At 35.1% G+C, this 17,831-nt stretch overlaps 1 protein-coding gene across 4 annotated transcripts in view; it reads right to left on the reverse strand.

Annotated features, from left to right (window-relative positions):
* The window catches only part of elovl5 (ELOVL fatty acid elongase 5), a 35,394-nt gene extending 22,456 nt beyond the window's left edge, over window positions 1–12,938 (reverse strand). Inside the window, exons 1-4 of one of the 4 annotated variants that reach the window (XM_073872795.1) lie at window positions 12,797–12,938; window positions 12,435–12,661; window positions 7,749–7,845; window positions 7,353–7,544 (exon numbers count right to left, since the gene is read on the reverse strand). In XM_073872795.1, the coding sequence (XP_073728896.1) occupies window positions 7,353–7,544; window positions 7,749–7,806 (250 nt within the window). In that variant the 5' untranslated portion in view covers window positions 7,807–7,845; window positions 12,435–12,661; window positions 12,797–12,938. Of the gene's footprint in view, window positions 1–7,352; window positions 7,545–7,748; window positions 7,877–12,434 lie in introns of all 4 variants that reach the window. The other 3 variants (XM_073872794.1, XM_073872792.1, XM_073872793.1) reach the window with 3 other exon arrangements.
* Between the last annotated feature and the right edge of the window lie 4,893 nt (window positions 12,939–17,831).

Genomic DNA, 17,831 nt, shown 5'->3' on the forward strand with positions numbered 1-17,831 from the left:
ACAGTAAGTGATGGAATCCAAAGGGGAGAAATGAAGAGACTCCAGCAGTTGAAGGACAAAAGAAGTCGCAGGAAGGAGAGGACCCCAGGAAGAATAGCTTTTAGCTTATGCTGAAGCTAATGGGGATCCAAATAAAAACAAACAAACAAACAATGTTGTGTTCAATAAAAACATGAAAACGTATAATGTTTGTGCGGTATTAGTTTAAGCAGACTGTGTTTCTCTATTGTTGTGACTATGAAGATCAGAACCAGGGCCGTGCACAGGGGGATGGCCCGGTGTCTAGAGCCACTGCCCCTCTGCCCTAATCGGCTGAGGTGCCCCTCTCACCAACCCCGGTCAAATTCTGTTACCGCTCATCTAAAGATCCCCTGTTTCTAGTAATTCACTTCGTGATTTCCCGGCCGCTCCACAGCATCTCTCACAATCTGTGTCCACTCTTGGCGGAGACGACAGTTTGTTGTATTGACAGATAGATTCATTACATTTCCTCAGTTGTTCAGCTGCTGAATAAGTAATTTGGTAGTTTGAAGCCGAGAGAGTTCGTGTACTATATTTATTTTTGCTTGCTTGTGTTCTCGTGATCACGACTTAATTTTCTCGTTATCCCAAGATAACAACAGTTGTTTTCTTGGATCTCGACATAACAAAAGTTGTATTCTTGTAATGTGATTAAAGCTTACGTGTACTCAATAGTATGTATTTTGTTTGTAGACAGCAAAATCATATTTTGCTAAATAGCATGGATGGACAAATGAGATTTTACTTTGATCAGGAATTCGCTCAAGGGACCGTCTTTAAAGTAACTAATATATACGTTTCTACTTTAACATGCATTTAAATTAAATGACTTTAAAATTTTTGATATTAATTTAAAATAAACTGATAAATACTATTAAATATAGAAACGTCCACTTTAGCAGTCCACTTTAAAATAAACAAAATATTATGGACAGGAAGTTACATATGGCCTTTGGTTTATCATGTCAGGATAACGAGAAGCTTTTGTTATCTCGAGATCATGAGAAAATTAGTCGTGATCACAAGAAAACAAGCAAGCAAAAATAAAAATATGGATGACCTCTCGGCTTCCGTAGCCTATGTTTTTGTATTTTGGTAATGATTTGCTCTCGGTTTTCTAAAAGTGCTAATTACTTAGCAAGTAAGTAACAACAAAATATGCACATTCTTAGGATAACAGTGCTTGTCTAATCAAAGTAATGTACCCGATGAGATCTAATATAAATAACACCAAATTTGCTAAAAAAGACAAAAATAAAAAAACCTATGTTATCACAAAAAAAAAACAGAGTTGAAAGGGAGGCTGCAAAGGCAGTTCAACATTGCAAACATGAATTCAAAGCTTCAGCAAGTAAATCACATAGAATATTAAGCAGTTTTGTCACCCTTAAATTCTTGTTATTAATTATATTTTCCATTATAACTTCTCTTATTTGATACTAATCTGTAAAACATCATATTTATAATTTTTTGTTAAAACATTATGAATGGTGCCCCCTTTTTGGTTTGAGCCACTGCCCCTTAAAAATGTCTGTGCACGGCCCCGATCAGAACACATTTTATGACCAATTTATGAAGAAATCCAAGTAAGCCCAAAGGGTTCACATACTTTTCCTTTAAACTGTATATTATAGTTTACATTATTATTATTATTTGTTTTTATTATCTATGTTTATTTATTATTAGGGATTATTGCATTGTACCATAAATATTTATTTGGTTTTAATCACATGCCATTTCATTTCAATTTTTTTTACTGTAGATGAATTATAGCAGAAATTGGTAGGAACCATTTATCAATTTGCTAGTACCAACTTTTACCCAAATTGTACCAAATAAGTTTTCCTTGTTAAAGGCGGAGTCCACGATGTTTGAAAGCCAATGTTGATATTTGAAATCACCTAAACAAACACGCCCCTACCCCAATAGAATCTGGATCTTCGGTTGATAGACCAGCCCCACACATACACAACCCGGCAAGGATGTCGGTTAGTAGACACGCTCCTTACTGCTGATTGGCTATAAGTGTGTTTTGGTAGTCGGCCCGTCTCCTTTTCCAAAGCGTTTTTCAAACATCGTGGACTCCGCCTTTAATTAATTCATGTTTAGTCATTTATATTTGATTTCTCATTTGAATTTATATTAAAGTAATTAAAACAAATAAACAAAGAAGAACCTAATAAATAAATACAGTATACATTTAAAACATTACATTATATCGTCGTTGCAGAAGTGCAATGTGCTGGTTGTCCTGCAGGTGACCTTGTAACTCTGTTGTCTTACGATGCACTTATGAAGTAACGATTACTCCAGAGCACTCGTAGATCTACGATCATTTTCAAGTGCTACTTAAGTTACGAAGCTTTTGGGAAACGGCCCGTTATTCTAAGATGATTCGTACGATCATCTTTACCATCTATTTAGCTTTACGATGCTTTTGGGAAACCCGGCCCTGGGCTTTGAACCCGATTTTTCCCAATTGGCAGAGGTGGACAGAGTACACAGCTTCATTACTTGAGTAAGAGCAGTGGCGGAGCCAGAGGGGTGTCCAGGGTGGCACTGGACACCCTTGACATGTCACTGGCCACCCCGTGTGCCACCCCAAATTTAATGCGCTATTTTCACTTAATCGCTATGTTTATTTTCGACGTGCGGCAGCGCAGCACATTGTTAAAAACAAACATTATGAATATTAACCCTCCCTGCAGTCGCGGCGCAAACTCTTTATTTTTCAATCACTGCGCAAAGAGACTTGGATTATCTGCTGATTTTGGACATACAGATATGATTTATACAGCATTTAAAACGTTAAAGTGTCATTTTTTGTGTTTCTATAAAAACTGAATGTTGTGCTTTTCACAAAATTTAGAAAATATACATAATGCGCGTTCTGTTATCTCTCCATCAGTGACGTCTTTTCAAAAACGCGTCAGAAAAATTACTGTAACTTAACGAATACTTTTCATACCATCAGAAGATAAATGTTATGTCTACATAATGCTTGGAGTCTCTTTAAAATGATGTAAGTGAAGTCGTACATTGCTAATACTACATGATTTCACCGTATATGCTGGAAGTGTGGTAATTTTCTTGTGGACTGAATAAAGTCGAAGATTGCCAATTCTTCTTACAACAAAACCCAGCACCATGTTTTCGTTCTTGACGTGATCTTTATAGGCTACTGTATGATTGTTAATTCGACTGGATTGCACATTGAACTTGAAAGCGCGACGCGCATATCCGATAGTGCGCGTGCACAGAGCTTAAACGACTTCATGTTCGCGTCTTTTTGGCTTAAACGGACAAATGCTCATATGTCAAAATAGCTATCTTGGTGATTTTCATACTAAACATTTGGTTACTGTACGTCTTAAACGAATAAACATTTTATTGGATTCGGTCTTAGCCTAACCTGTTGAAGTCTATCTTTCATTAAAGTTAATTAAATATCAAAAGAAAAAAGAAAACTTTTGCATCTTCTGTATCTTCGTAAATAAAGATTAATCCAAACATCCTTTGTGTTGAGCTCTGCTATTTGTTATAAGTTTAAGGTTTATCGTGGAGTTTAGATTTCCTGATCTTTTGCTTCATTAAAGGGATAGTTCACAAAAAGAAAATTATGTCATCATTTTTACATCCTTATGTTGTTCTAAACCTGTACGAATTTCTTTTTTCTGATGAACACAAAAGAAGATATTTTAATAAATGATGGTATGCATACAGCTGTAACCATTGACTTCCGTAGTAGGAATAAAAACAACATAATGGAATTCAATGGATATACCATTAATTGTGTGCTTACCATCATTTATCAAAATATCTTCTTTTGTGTTTATTAAAATAAAATACAGGTTTAGAACAACATGAGGGTGAGTAAATGATGACAGAATTTTTTTTATTTTTGGGTGAATCCCTTTAACAGACAGTAAATCAGATGTAAGAAATACAGTAGAAAGATTTAAAATTCACCCTTATTATGTTTACATCTCATGCTATCAAAATATTCATTTATGCTTTCTTGATACATGGTTACACGTCATTTTCTTTTATGGACTATGGACCCCCTAAAGTAGCTTTGGCCACCCCTTGGCCACCCCAATAAAAAAATTCTAGTTCCGCCACTGAGTAAGAGTACAGTTACCCCTTGCTAAATTTTACTCAAGTACAAGTAAAAGTACTGCAGTCAGATGTCTACTCAAGTAAAAGTAAAAAGTACTTGTTTTTAAAAGTACTTGAGTATCAAGAGTACAAGAGTAGATTTTTAAATTTTGCATTACTACTGCCACAGTGCACATTGAACCACGTGAGATGATTGACAGCTGTACAGCAAATGATAGAGCTCTGAGGTCAAATCTGACACAAATCAGGAAGAGGAGACACACATCTCACTCCGTTCGCTCTTGAGATCGCATAATTCAGTGGAAAATTAATAGAAATCTTATTCTGTAAGCCTAAATATTTTACTAACATGTGATAATTAATCATTATTTCTCCAAATATGCGCACCATTGTACTAATAGCCCTGGTGGATTCTGTATATTTTATGTATTTTAATACAAATATGAATGTTTTATGAGGGATGATTTCTATTCAAAATAACGAACGTTACAGATTAATTATTTTGCACTCCTGGCATAAATTAAGAAATTAATGTCACTGCAAACCAGTTTAATCACAAACAGTGGTCGAATGTCGAAGATGGAGTCTTAAACCTGTCTTGTGATGCTGAGTTTGTCCAGATCAAGTAAGAGTGTGATGTTTTGAAGAGTAATGAATTTTGAACAACAATAAGGGGTCATCAAGGGGTTGAATTTTTGCAAGCAGTGATGAAGCTCTGTTTTGGTAAACACTTAAAGCGAAAACTATCATTAACTTGTTTAGAAAATTAAAATAGTCTGGCGAGGTGGAGCCACGAGTTGTCACATTCCCAGGATTGACCTGCTGTGTCTTCATCCATTGTTTCATCCATGGTTTCTTCTCTTATCTAAATCTGACTATTGGGACTTTGGCGGAAAGCTGAAGGTGATAGCTGATAGGCTGTCCCAATCAGTGGCGCCTGCACAATCCAATTACATTTGAGAAAAGGGAAACAGCAAATCGAGGGTTTCTGAGATTTTTATTTTTTCCTTTTTATTCAGAAGAAGTAACGGGTACTCACGGTTATGGATAGAAATGTAGTGGAGTAAAGAGTACAATATTTGCCTCTCAAATGGACTTGAGTAAAGTCATGAGTGCTCTCCAAAAATAATACTCAAGTTAAAGTACAGATCCCTTAAAATTGTACTTAAGTACTGTATTCAAGTAAATGTACTCCGTTACTGTCCGGATCTGCCAATTGGTTCGTTCCAAACAGAAACAGTATTTCAACGTTCCAGTTTTCGGTTCAACCCTACAATTGACGTCCCCGAACCAGTTAGAAAAAAAACATAAAGTTCCCGAACTGGTTAATAACATTCCATGTCAACTATGGGACATACAAATAAGTAGTTTGATCCTTAGGACATAATCACGTTTGATTGGAGTTGGACGGGACACATTCAACCGCATGTGCATCTGTGCATACAGAAAATTGCTCACTTTAACGCCTTTTTTTAAATCGTTAACATTTGCAAGCCTTTGAAACACGTGCTAATGATCAACTTTCACCCTATTTTAATCCACTAATCGCAAGCGAGCCGAACCGTGGGTCTTGATCTGTACAGATCACGGATCAACTGCGATTATTCATTCATTCATTCATTTATTTATTTATAATGGGACCATGCACAATTTTTAACATAAAATTTTCATCTCATGTATTGTACCAGAATTAGCCGAGGGCTAATTTTCATCCGTAGTCCCCCAGGCAGGTCAATGCTAACATAACATTACACAAACAATACCTATGTTCACATATAATAAATACATAAACACATACTGTCAGGGCCATAAATAAATTAATTAATCAGTTTAACTACAACAGTCTCAATGATTAACATAATTGGTTCATTTTTTAAAAAGATTTTAATTTCAATTTAAAAGAAACATGAGCTTTACACCCTTTAATGTCCTCTGGTAGGGCATTCCACTGTTTAGTGGCTTTTGATGCGAAAGATGATAGTCCAAATGCGGAACGACGAAAAGGAACCAGACAATAGTCTGGTAGATCTCACCGAGGTTTCACAGCGAAGATGAAAAAAGTCACGTAATACAGAAGGAGCCAGACCATTGAGGATTTTATGAACCATACACAAACTTGAATAAAGTCTAAAATTATCAAAATTTAAAAAATTATGTTTCTCTGTGATCCTACAGGAATGAAAATTATTAGGTTTTTTATCAATTTTTTTTAATGTCCATTACACCACCAAGATTTTTTCTTACAAATCAGGCCAAACTTTTCTTTTTTGTTGGTGTGTGCAACTATTAGCATCACAAAATATAGTGTTTGAGTTATTCATGTCTTTGTATTATTGTTGTTTTGTAGTATAGAGTCTACCACACTGTATTTTTCACCATTAAGTCACAGATCAGTTGGGGCAATAAAACCGGCTCTGCCTGCTACACCCAGATGTGTATAAAACTGAAAAAGGTTTTCCTGACCTGAACATCTTACCTTGTAGTACAGATTATGACATTGAATAACTTTTGCATCTATTTTGTCCGCTGAACACAAGAGACATAAGTAATTATCTTTAAAAGAATTACATAAAAGGGCATTTCCACAATTATGAACCAAGAGAAAAACTTTGCACGAGTTGTAGCAAGTCTTATGAAAACATCTTTTTACTTTGATTGTATGTAAACCATTGAAATCGGTTGAGAAATATAAACATTATTGTGCTTTTTACCCAGATAAATGGACCTTCCCAATTAATTTTTCTGTGTTTATGGTGCACTCTTGCCCAGATATACCGACGACGATCGGACAAATGTTACACCTAGTTTTTTTTATGGTGGAGAGTGCAAGGCAGAACTTTGAACTTTCAGGTGTGCGTGACCCATCAATCATCTGTTCTGTTGCACCTGCCATGCAAAAGCTGCCTACGGAGGCAACTCACTAGGTGTTTATTTTCCAGAATGCACTAATGTACAACAACATGATGACAAACTAAATGCAGCAGGTGCACAAGAGCCAAACCTTCAACAAAAGTTATCTTGGCTGTTTTGTGAATGCACAAAAGACTACACTTCTTTCCTGATACATCTTACAGTTGAGTAATCTAGACAATTAAAAAGTACACTCCGTATGGAGACATCTGTATAAATTTTAATGGATCCTGCTAATGATAAAGATTTATGTCGCATACCTTGTGCAAAATGTAGAAATCTGACACATGTGTACAGTTAACCAAGCTCATAGAACATGTAGAGTGACAGAAGTGTCAGTCCGAGGTTATACAGCACCAGCAGTGCTCTGCAGGAATATGGCGGTCTATTCTTCATGTATTTTGGTCCCATCCACACAATCAGAAGGTACATAATAGTAAAGATAAAAGTGGGGATATAGTCATCCAGTAGAAGCCATCCTTGAACCCGAGGATCTGTAATGGATGAATCAAAATTGTCCTCACACATATGCAACAGCAATATGATATCAAGATACAATTTTTGTGATTCTTATCAATAGTAAGAATGATTATGTGCACGAGATCTATAAAGTCCCAAAGAATCAAAGATGTCTGCCAAATAAAACCACACCATTAAAAAATGCAAAAGGCACCAGGAAATACTGGTACTGGTCTTACCTCTGGGTCCCATCCAGGAGTCAATATACGTGTTTACTCTGTTATTAAAGGTGTCCATCTTCAACCTTCACAATCATACAGTATGAAGATTAATTCTCTGTTGTAGCGTCGAAAAAGTCAAGACTGTGCTACAGTAAGACAGCCCAGGTGAAAAAGAAGTACACTTCCATTAAAGTGCACTAATTCTGTACTTAATATAAAAAATATTATTTAGTGCTTTTTAAGATAATCTTAAGAACATCTAAGTACTTCACTGTGCTATTTTGAGACACCATGAATATAAACTAAAATGTACTTTTAACATACTATCTCTGTATTAAAAATATATATATATATATTTAGTTACCACTTGTTATAAACTTGAACCCATCTTTCATTCAAAGGGTTTAAATGTACGACAAGTGGTTCCTAAATATATTTTTTAAATACATTTTTAGCACATTTACTGAATATTAAGTACAAAATTAGTGTGCGAAAAATAGAGCACTTTAAGTACATTATGGAAATGTACTACTTTTTCGCCTGGGACTAAGGACTATACACAGAAATACATTAGTGTAGATAATAATGTGATTTTTGTCTTTATTAAAAGTAATGTCACACTCTCGTCATCAGACCCTTTTACAGCTCACGTGATCAAATAGCCTGCGCACGCATTTTGGCAACAGAAGTGATGTTGTTCCCCAGTGGTTCTAATGTGTTAGCAACTCAGAAAGTTTATCAAAACGGGTTCTCAGCATCAAAATGTCTGGTTGTTGTGTTTGGTTGCACTAATATAATATACTAATATACATATTTATACCATGGTCTGTTTAAATACTCGATTCCGATTGGCTGGAAGGTGTGCATTAAAACCATTTAATGCACAGGTAGTTCCAGTCAGTTTGATTACAGTTAGAAATTAATCTGCTACTATAAACATTGGCAACCATAGTAACACAGTTACACTTGCAGAGAGAGCGAGAGAGAGAGCAAGAGAGAGAGAGAGCGAGCGAGACGTGAGTGCGTCACGTCTCTTTTTAAAGTGCGTCTCTCTCTCTCTCTCTCTCTCTCTCTCTCTCTCTCTCTCTCTCTCGGGTCCTTCTCTTTCAGTTCTCTGTCTCTCTCTTTTAATAATGAATTTAAATAAATGTGATAATTCAAATAAAAGCAATACAATGGCACTACTCTATTTAAAGCAGACAGAGTGCGAGACTTAACTTAAGAAAATGACCGTCATTTTTACCTGTCTGTTAAAAAATTACACTGTAAACATTAATTACAGGTGGTTCTTCGCCTCTACGTTGTGCATTAAAACCCTTTAATGCATGGCTAGCCGTGGATTATCCCTTACGATATATATCTGACCACTTTATATTTGGTCATCTGCTAACGTCTTCTATCCACTCCACTATAGCACGGATTTGGTAGCTGTGTTGAAAAAGTTGATAAGTCAACTTCCAACTTCCTTTAACAAAAAGTCAAGGCACAAACTGCAACAAATAAAGTAGAGAATAATAGTAACAAATACGCCTTCCAAATGTATATATTTTTTTTACATTTTTGTGAGCTTAAAATCTCTCATTCTTTGACCTGTCTCAATAAGAAATTTCATATTTATTCATTTCAAAGCTGCTTTACAAAAAAAATGCATGTTTATATCAGTAAATAGGCTAAAAGTGTTTGTATGCAGGCTTGAATGTTGAAATAAACATTAGCTAAATTAATAAATGCTGTAAAATTGTTAATTGTTAGTTTATGTTAAAGGGATAGTTGACCCAAAAATGAAAATTCTGTCATCATTTTCTCATATTCATGTTGATCTAAACCTGCATGAATTTCTTTTTTTCTGATGAACACAAAAAAAGATATTTTGAGAAATGATGGTAAGTACAAAGCTAATTGTTACCATTGACTTCCATAGTAGGAAAACAAATAGGCCTACGATGAAATTGAATGGGTCAACTGTGTGTGTACCATCATTTATAAAATATCTTCTTTTGTGTTTATTAGAAAAAAGAAATTCATACAGGTTTCTAACAACATAAGGATGAGAAAACGCTGCCAGAATTTTTATTTTTGGGTAAACTATCCCTTTAACTAATGAAGTTAACTTATGCAACCCACTGAACATTTACTGTATAATGTTACAAGAAGAAAACAAGTTTACAAAGCATCATATTTCATAATAAAAAGCAATTATATTACACACACATATATATATAAAATCGTAGGTAACACTTTATATTATGACACGCAATGTACCGCGCAATTAAACAGAATTTACAGCATACCTGTTGGTAATAACAGAGTACCTCTACAGTACATACTTATAGGTATAAGGGAACAATGTGTTAAGTTTGAGGTAATAAGGGGGTAAGAATATGGAAAATTATTCTCTAAGTATTTCATAACTACAGGGTACCTATTGTAATATTACGTGGTATGTATGACTTCCGTCTATGGGTAATATGGTCTATGTTTAATATGTTTTTTTTTTTTCATATTTGCTGATGAAGTGTATTGTATAGCCTACAGTTGATGTCTACAAGCCACGTCGGCAAATAAAATATAACAGCACAATAAAAATAATAGCAACTTGTACCTCTTTGATCTGTATATGTATACAGAAGTTACCAAGTAACTCTTATATTTGCGGGCTGTAAATTAAAGTGAAGAAAGTTTTTAAAACCTCTTAAAGAAATTTCACCTCAGGATCGCGTTCCAGCAAACCTCCTGCAGACGGCCGCGGGCTCTACACCTGCGCAGTAGCCTACGCATGTAGTCGTCTTTTGCTTTAGCGGGAGCTGATATCTGCTGTTGTTTCATTCTGGTTTGCCATTGCATAATTATATTTGGCTAAAATAATTGTCTTTACACATGTTGCAAAGTTTTATTCTACCAATGATAACACCTATTAAAAATAAACAAATAGCGTGCTGCTTTGTGGTCATTATTGTGTCATTTGAAATAAAAGTAAATAAATTGCAAAGCGCCCGCAAATGTAAGAGTTTCCTGGTAAATAGGGAATAAGTTGCTATCTTTATTGTACTTACCTTAAAGAAAAGATAACCACTTTAAATCAGCTGGACTTTTGTTTTTAAAAGCAAGTAATAGGCTTCTAAAATAAAAGTGATGTGCTGTTATATTTATTTGCCGATGTGGCTCGTAGACATCGACTGTATACACTCTAAAAAAATAATCCGTAAAAAAACGGATAATGTCCTGGCAGAAAATTACCGGTACCTTTTCCGTTATGGTTACAGACATTTCCGTTTATACAAAAACTAAACATTCTGTAGATTTATAGAACATTGTCCGTAGATTTACAGACCATTTTCCGTAGTCTTTAGGGACACTTCAGTCCGCCTATTAGACGCAACGATGGTGACAATCAACAACGAAGCTTCATGCTGCAATGCATGCTGGGTACCAGGATTGTAGAACACTGTTTCTTGGCATTTGCTCTCACCATTGTTGAGATTTGTATCCGGGGTGTTGGTGTCTCTGAGGCGGAACCCGCAGCTGACACATTTGCGGCAGTCTTGTTGAATGTAGTGTGTTTTTAGATCAGCATAGAGTGTCACTTCTATACACTTCAGCTCATCATTTTTATTTTATCATTTCATATTTAAATGTTAGGCAGTAAAACATAAAAACAACCAAGCTTATATGACATCATAGAAAATTCTCTTTCCTCAAGCAACAAACAAGTTGTAATTGCTACAAGCAAAAACACTGTTGCAATGCTAAAAGAGCAGAGTCGGTTCTGTGAAGGTCAAGGTACAAAAGCCTAACTAAAGGGAACACTAATCTCCATAGTGGGGACTTCAAATGAATCTAAAACAAACACAAACTGGAGATTTAATGTGATAAATGTTTTGGTAAATATCCATTTGACTTACACGTCACGTCAGAAAGAAGATTTGTCTCCTAAATCACATGTGTCAATGCTGTAATAGTTGAGCATTTGTATCTTGTTCTGACAGCATTTCTTTAGAAGTTAAATATCATCCATGTTAGTTGTAATTTTAGGTTTCAAACAGAGATGGTGATAGAGAGGCAAAAGTGAAAGATTGCAGCAGGGGTTATTGTACCCATAATGCAACATGTTATTAAAAAAACGGATAAATGCCTGTAAAACATAAATACGGAAAATTCCTTCATATTTACACAGTACTTTGTCAGTTTTTTTACGGATTTTTTTTAGAGTGTACAACATTCAGTAGTCAATTTTAAAAATTCACAATAAAATCATTAAAATAAAACATAATTTCCCCATAGACTTGATAAAGTCATACATACCATGTAATATTATAATAGGTACTCTGTAGTTATAAAATACTTAGAGTATAAATAATTTATAATTCTTCATATTCTTACCCCCTTATTACCCCAAACTTAAAATATTATTCCCTTATACCTACAAGTACGTACTGTAGAGGTACCCTGTTGTTACAAATAGGTACGCTGTAAATTCGGTTTAATTACGCGGTACTTTGCGGGTCGTAAAATAAAGTGTTACCAAATCGTATGATGCTTAACAAGCAACGTCGAGTAGTTTAGTTTTAAAGATCACATGGATGTCATGCTGACCCAGACGTCGCAGTTTACCTTGACTTATGCGTTTTACAATCACAAAAACATCAATACACATTGCAATGCCAATAACTATGCATGGCCAAAGACTATTCAAATTCAGCTTACCCTTTATCTTCTGATATATGTTCTTCAGTGTATATATGTTTTAATGTATTGAATCAGTCTTCGTGCATCAGTGGCAAAGTTTAAGAAAAGCGCATAACTCGTGAGCGCGCCTGTAGTCCACCTTGAAGTGATGCGTGTAACGGGACGTGCTCGAATGTCTCTTAAAACTCCCTCTCTAGGGCAAAGTCTGCAGGGACTCAGTGTCCCCTTCTGACTTTACGGTCCTCCTGCACATTTATTGTAGGGTTTAATACATTTTCAGATTAAAGATGCATTTGAAAAAATAAGTTTACTTTTCTTAAAATGTATGATAGCCTAATTACTATAAGCTGCTGTCATGACAGCCTTTGCCTTACATGTACCTCAATGCACGACCTGTGAGTTTGTGTTGGAATTCTTAAATGCATCAATTTTGAATGAATTCATTCAATGATGACATAATGGAAAAGTAAAAATCACGCATCTTGTCGGTTTGTTTCTGGGCTTGTAACGAGGCGTGAAATGGTTAAGTCACCCCATTTATCTGAAGGTAAAAATCACCAATCACAGCGCTGCTCTCATGTGGAGCCACAGCCAGCCAATCACAGCGCTGTTCTAATGTGCGGCCAGAGCGGACCAATCACAACGCTGCTGTAATGTGGCGTCAGCCCTGTCAAAGATTATAAACGGGTCATTGATATAAAAATACCGTTGCTGCGATACGTCAACGGTGCCGCCACATTGATCCGGGCAAGGTTGCATCATAAACACATACTGTAGGAGGTTACAAGTGAATGGAGAAGCTGCGGGGTTTCTAGATTAAAAACATAACGTTTTCATTTCTTAACCGATTTCAATATGTATGATCTACGATGAGTTTAAAAAAGTTTTGTCTCCACAGTTACATATAGCCTAATCTCGATAGTTAAACATGGAAGATTTTTAACTTTCATAAATATTTATGAAAGCTGAGATGCACCTAATGCAGTAACATTTAATGTAGCATACTTTAATGTCTTCTCGTTATGGAATTTTTCTGTATTTAACTACATCATTGACATTTTCTTGTTCTTCAGGTCAGAACACAGCTATTTGAAAGTTATATTACCTTGTGTGTGTTGTTCAATGATTCAAATAATTACTTCTCCGTAATGTTAACATGTCTATGTTTTATCATCAGCAGCACATGCACTCTAGAACTAGACACTAGAACAGATGTGTTAAAAACAACACATTAGTGTGGATTCTGGGACAACACATTAAATGCAATTGTCCCAGAATCCACCCATCTCCATGTTATTATTGAAACAACACATTTTCTGTTACTTTTAACACAACTTGTCTTTTATTTTAACACAAAATCAACACGAAATTACGCATAATGTGTTAAAATTACACATAATGTGCTAAAAGCTTAACACAAAAAGATGTGTAAAAAATTAACACATCCTTTCTAATAATAACCCAGCCAACATTGATATGTGGGCCCCACGTGGGTCCCATCTGGGCAGCATTTTTAATTGTGATTTTTTTTTTTACATAATATAATATCATATTTTAAATAATCTTTGCTAAAATAGGCAGACTTTTAAAATTACAACTATAAAGATGATAAACATTTAAACTACAAGAATTTCTGCTCAGGCGCAAGGATACAGTTTCTACTGGAGCAGCAGGAGTCTCTCACAACTGTTACACTTGTAATTTATCCTGAGTTGTGTTTTTAGAAAATGTAATACTATGGTGCAAGTTCACTGACTGCACAGGGATGAATCAAAGCAAACGTGCAAGGACATTTAATGAGTTTGGCTGTGGATGCTTTGGAAGTTCTTCATAAAACTGTTGAACAAAGATTTAATAATGATCAGAATTAAGACCATCTCCAGAAGAGTGAACAATATTTATGTTGTTTTTGAGTCTCAAGTATTTTAAGAGTTTGACTTCTTTCAATGCTTATTTTAAGTGTTATTTTAAATTGTTTGTCATTACCTGCCCTAGCAGTTTTTAAATGTTCATGATTATTTTAGCATTGTATTGTTATAAATTGACAATAAAGTATTTTGATAAATTGAACCTTTACAGTTTTTTAATTTGATTTCTCATATTGCACCTCCTTCATGTTTTGTGATGTTACTGATATTTACTGAACTGAAATGATTTGCTTTTATCGGTTTTCAATTTAAAACAAATATATTATTTAAGTAAATTACAATTAAGCATTGAAAGTATAATTATTTCATAATAAGGGACCAGTCCAGTACCCATTAAAAACCCATGGGCCCTGGTAAATAATGTGGGCTTCATTAGGTGGGGCCAATATGGGCCCCATGTGTGTTGCCCAGCTGGGCCCCACATAAGCCCCACTCAGTTTATATATGAAATTCATGTGGGCAACCCACGTGGGGCCATAGTGGAACCCATGGACAAACCCATATAGGGCCCACATGGGCCCCACCTTGCAATGTTGGCTGGGAAGAGTGTGTGTATATTCGTGATCGTAATAATATTCATATTACCATTTTTATTGTTACATATGTAATGTTCTTTTTTGGTAAATAAATTATTTTTACAGTATGAATCGCTGAAGTACTTATAAGAGCAATACTATCATGTATAATATAATTTATTAAATATTTAGTCATTTCCTGTTTTCAATTTCTTCCTTCAATTTTTAGCCTACGTGTTTGATCTAAAACTATTATGCTTACATACAAATTAATTTGTATAGGCCTGTTTATATATTATTAACACTTTACATCGTGTGCGCTATGTTTATATATTTATTAGTAAACATCATAATTTAGAACAAACAGGAAGAAGACATAGGCTAAGATAGAAGGTAAAAAGAAGTAATAGAAAACGAAAAAAATACAAAAACTTTAATAAATGGTAATTGATATTATGAACTAATTCAAATCTTTAATCTTTCTAAATAAATTATAAACGTAACGTGATGAAAACGCTATAAGAAACACATAGAGGGATCAGACTTTAACAGGAAATCGGATATCTTCTCTAATTATTTTCTATTCAAATTATTAAAAGATTTTCAGATGATTTCATCACTCCAGTCTGGTTGAGGGCTTTTATTGCAACCATAAACACCTACGTGTATCTTCAAATGGTGTCTTCGACGACGGTATACTATAAAAATGAAGGTCATCTATTTTGGCATTCCTATTCTGACACTCAACAGCACAAGAAAACATTTTCTAGTAAGTTATATTGTTCGTTTCACTTGTTTCTCATTCATTTCCACTGTTTTTCTGCCACCACATGCGCACGTGACATGACTGTGACGTCGACTCGCAAAAGGTCTATAGCTTTCCTGATAATAGCCTTTTTCAGTATAGGAGTTGTAAGATTAAAAATATAGGAATGTATTAATTGGTCACAACCCCCTGTGCTGATAGTGATCAAAGACTATTGTCACAGCTGTTTATTCAATACAGTGGGGGTTAAAGGTGGTCTTCTGATTGGTCAGTTTGAATGTATTATGTTGGGTTTGGTCAAGTACAGTGGGGGTTAAAGATGGTCTTCTGATTGGTCAGTTTCAATGTATCAAGTTAGGTTTAGTCACATGGTCAAGAGATAGATGATAAAGGTCAATTTTTTATGAGCTCTGGGCTTTTGCATTTTGGGCTTTTGCCTTTGCATTTGCCTTTTCCCCTTTCCTTTCTTTCTTCACCTAAAGTTCTGGGGTTCGGGCCATTAGGCCTAGATTTCAGTTCTCAAGTGTGAATCTCTTTCTTCTAAACTTTCTTTCTCTGTTCTCTATCTTATCAGGTAATATCTCACATACATCGGAAACAGTCAATTGTTTGTATTATTTACCATTTCATGCATTTATAGTGTAACCATTTCAACTGTTACTTTAAGTCAGTACTGTAATTAAACCTTTTCATTTACAAATCTGTTGTTTAGTTTTGATTTGAGGTTAATACTTAAACGCTCCATATTGCAATACAATATATTTGTACTCTAGCAACGCTCTCAGACATATTGTGTCCAAAACCCGGGAATGATTGCAGTTTTGTTTTCCTTCCGAAACCTGAGATCCCTTACAGAGTGTATCGACAATTATTAACCAAGAAACGTGAGTTTTTGCAGTCCCTTGGAAGTATGTAATAGATCGTAAACCCAGTGCCGCGTTAAGCCTTTGGGGGGCTCTGGGCTAATGCAGCTTTGCCACCCCCCCCAAATGTGCATTCAAACAAACAGGCCTATATGCGTACATACTCGTTATTAAATAAAAATAAACAAACACAAAGCGCACACGGCATAATCCCAAAGTAGGCTAATATTATGTAAATAAATTAAACAATCTTATCAAGTTATAATCTTACAAATTAGAAGCGTTCCAGAAAATAACATTTATTAAATACAACTAAAAGAGTTTCTTCCTGATCTTCTTCAAAGATAATTCCTTAATTAAATCATTTAAATCCAGTTGATGCAGAATGTTGTAGGCTACTAAAATTGGTTTTCAAATTGGTTTCTTGAACATGACAGTGAGTTCACTGTACTAAAATGGCCCCCACAGTCACCAGATCTCAACCCAATAGAGCATCTTTGGGATGCGGTGGAACGGGAGCTTCGTGCGTGCCCTGGATGTCCATCCCACAAATCTCCATCAACTGCAAGATGCTATGTGCCAACATTTCTAAAGAATGCTTTCAGCACCTTGTTGAATCAATAACACATAGAATTAAGGCAGTTCTGAAGGAGAAAGGGGGTCAAAGTATGGTGTTCCTAATAATCCTTTAGGTGAGTGTAATAGTATTCAATATATAGATATCTTCTATACTAGGATCAGTTAAGTCTGGCTCTCTCTCAAGGATTTGTTTCTCCCAAGGACTTTTTTTTTTGTGACAGTTTTTCAGCATCCCTCCTTCACCCCATCACCTCACTCTCGGCTGGTATCACAGTCGCACAGATAAAATTGCCTGGCAAAAGTATTCATGTAAATGTAGCAGGGAAATCAAAGCTTGGTTAATCAACACTTTTCTTCTGTGGAGCTAGTGGTAGAACATTACATTCAGTTATGAGGTCATGGGTTTGAACCCAGGAAACACATATACTGATAAAATGTATACCTCATAAAGATTAAATGACTAAAAAAGGACACTGAAATAACGAAGGAGATAGAAGTCAGAAAGATGGTAAGCTATTCGATGGCTATGAATGAAGATTCATGTGCAGTTACAGAATATGTCTGTGTTTTTGTTTAAAAACTAAAGGAAATTGATTCATGACGACTAAATTCAGATCAGCCAAGATATCCTAATAATTGAAGAACAAAGTTGCCATATTAATAACATTTAAATGGTTGTTCCATCATCATTGATGTTAAAAGATTTCACAGTGGTATTACAATTCTTGTTGGGCATTGCACACTCAATTAACTGAAATTATACA

The sequence above is a fragment of the Misgurnus anguillicaudatus genome, chromosome 11, assembly GCF_027580225.2.
Source record: "Misgurnus anguillicaudatus chromosome 11, ASM2758022v2, whole genome shotgun sequence".
NCBI classification, from domain to species: Eukaryota; Metazoa; Chordata; class Actinopteri; order Cypriniformes; family Cobitidae; genus Misgurnus; species Misgurnus anguillicaudatus.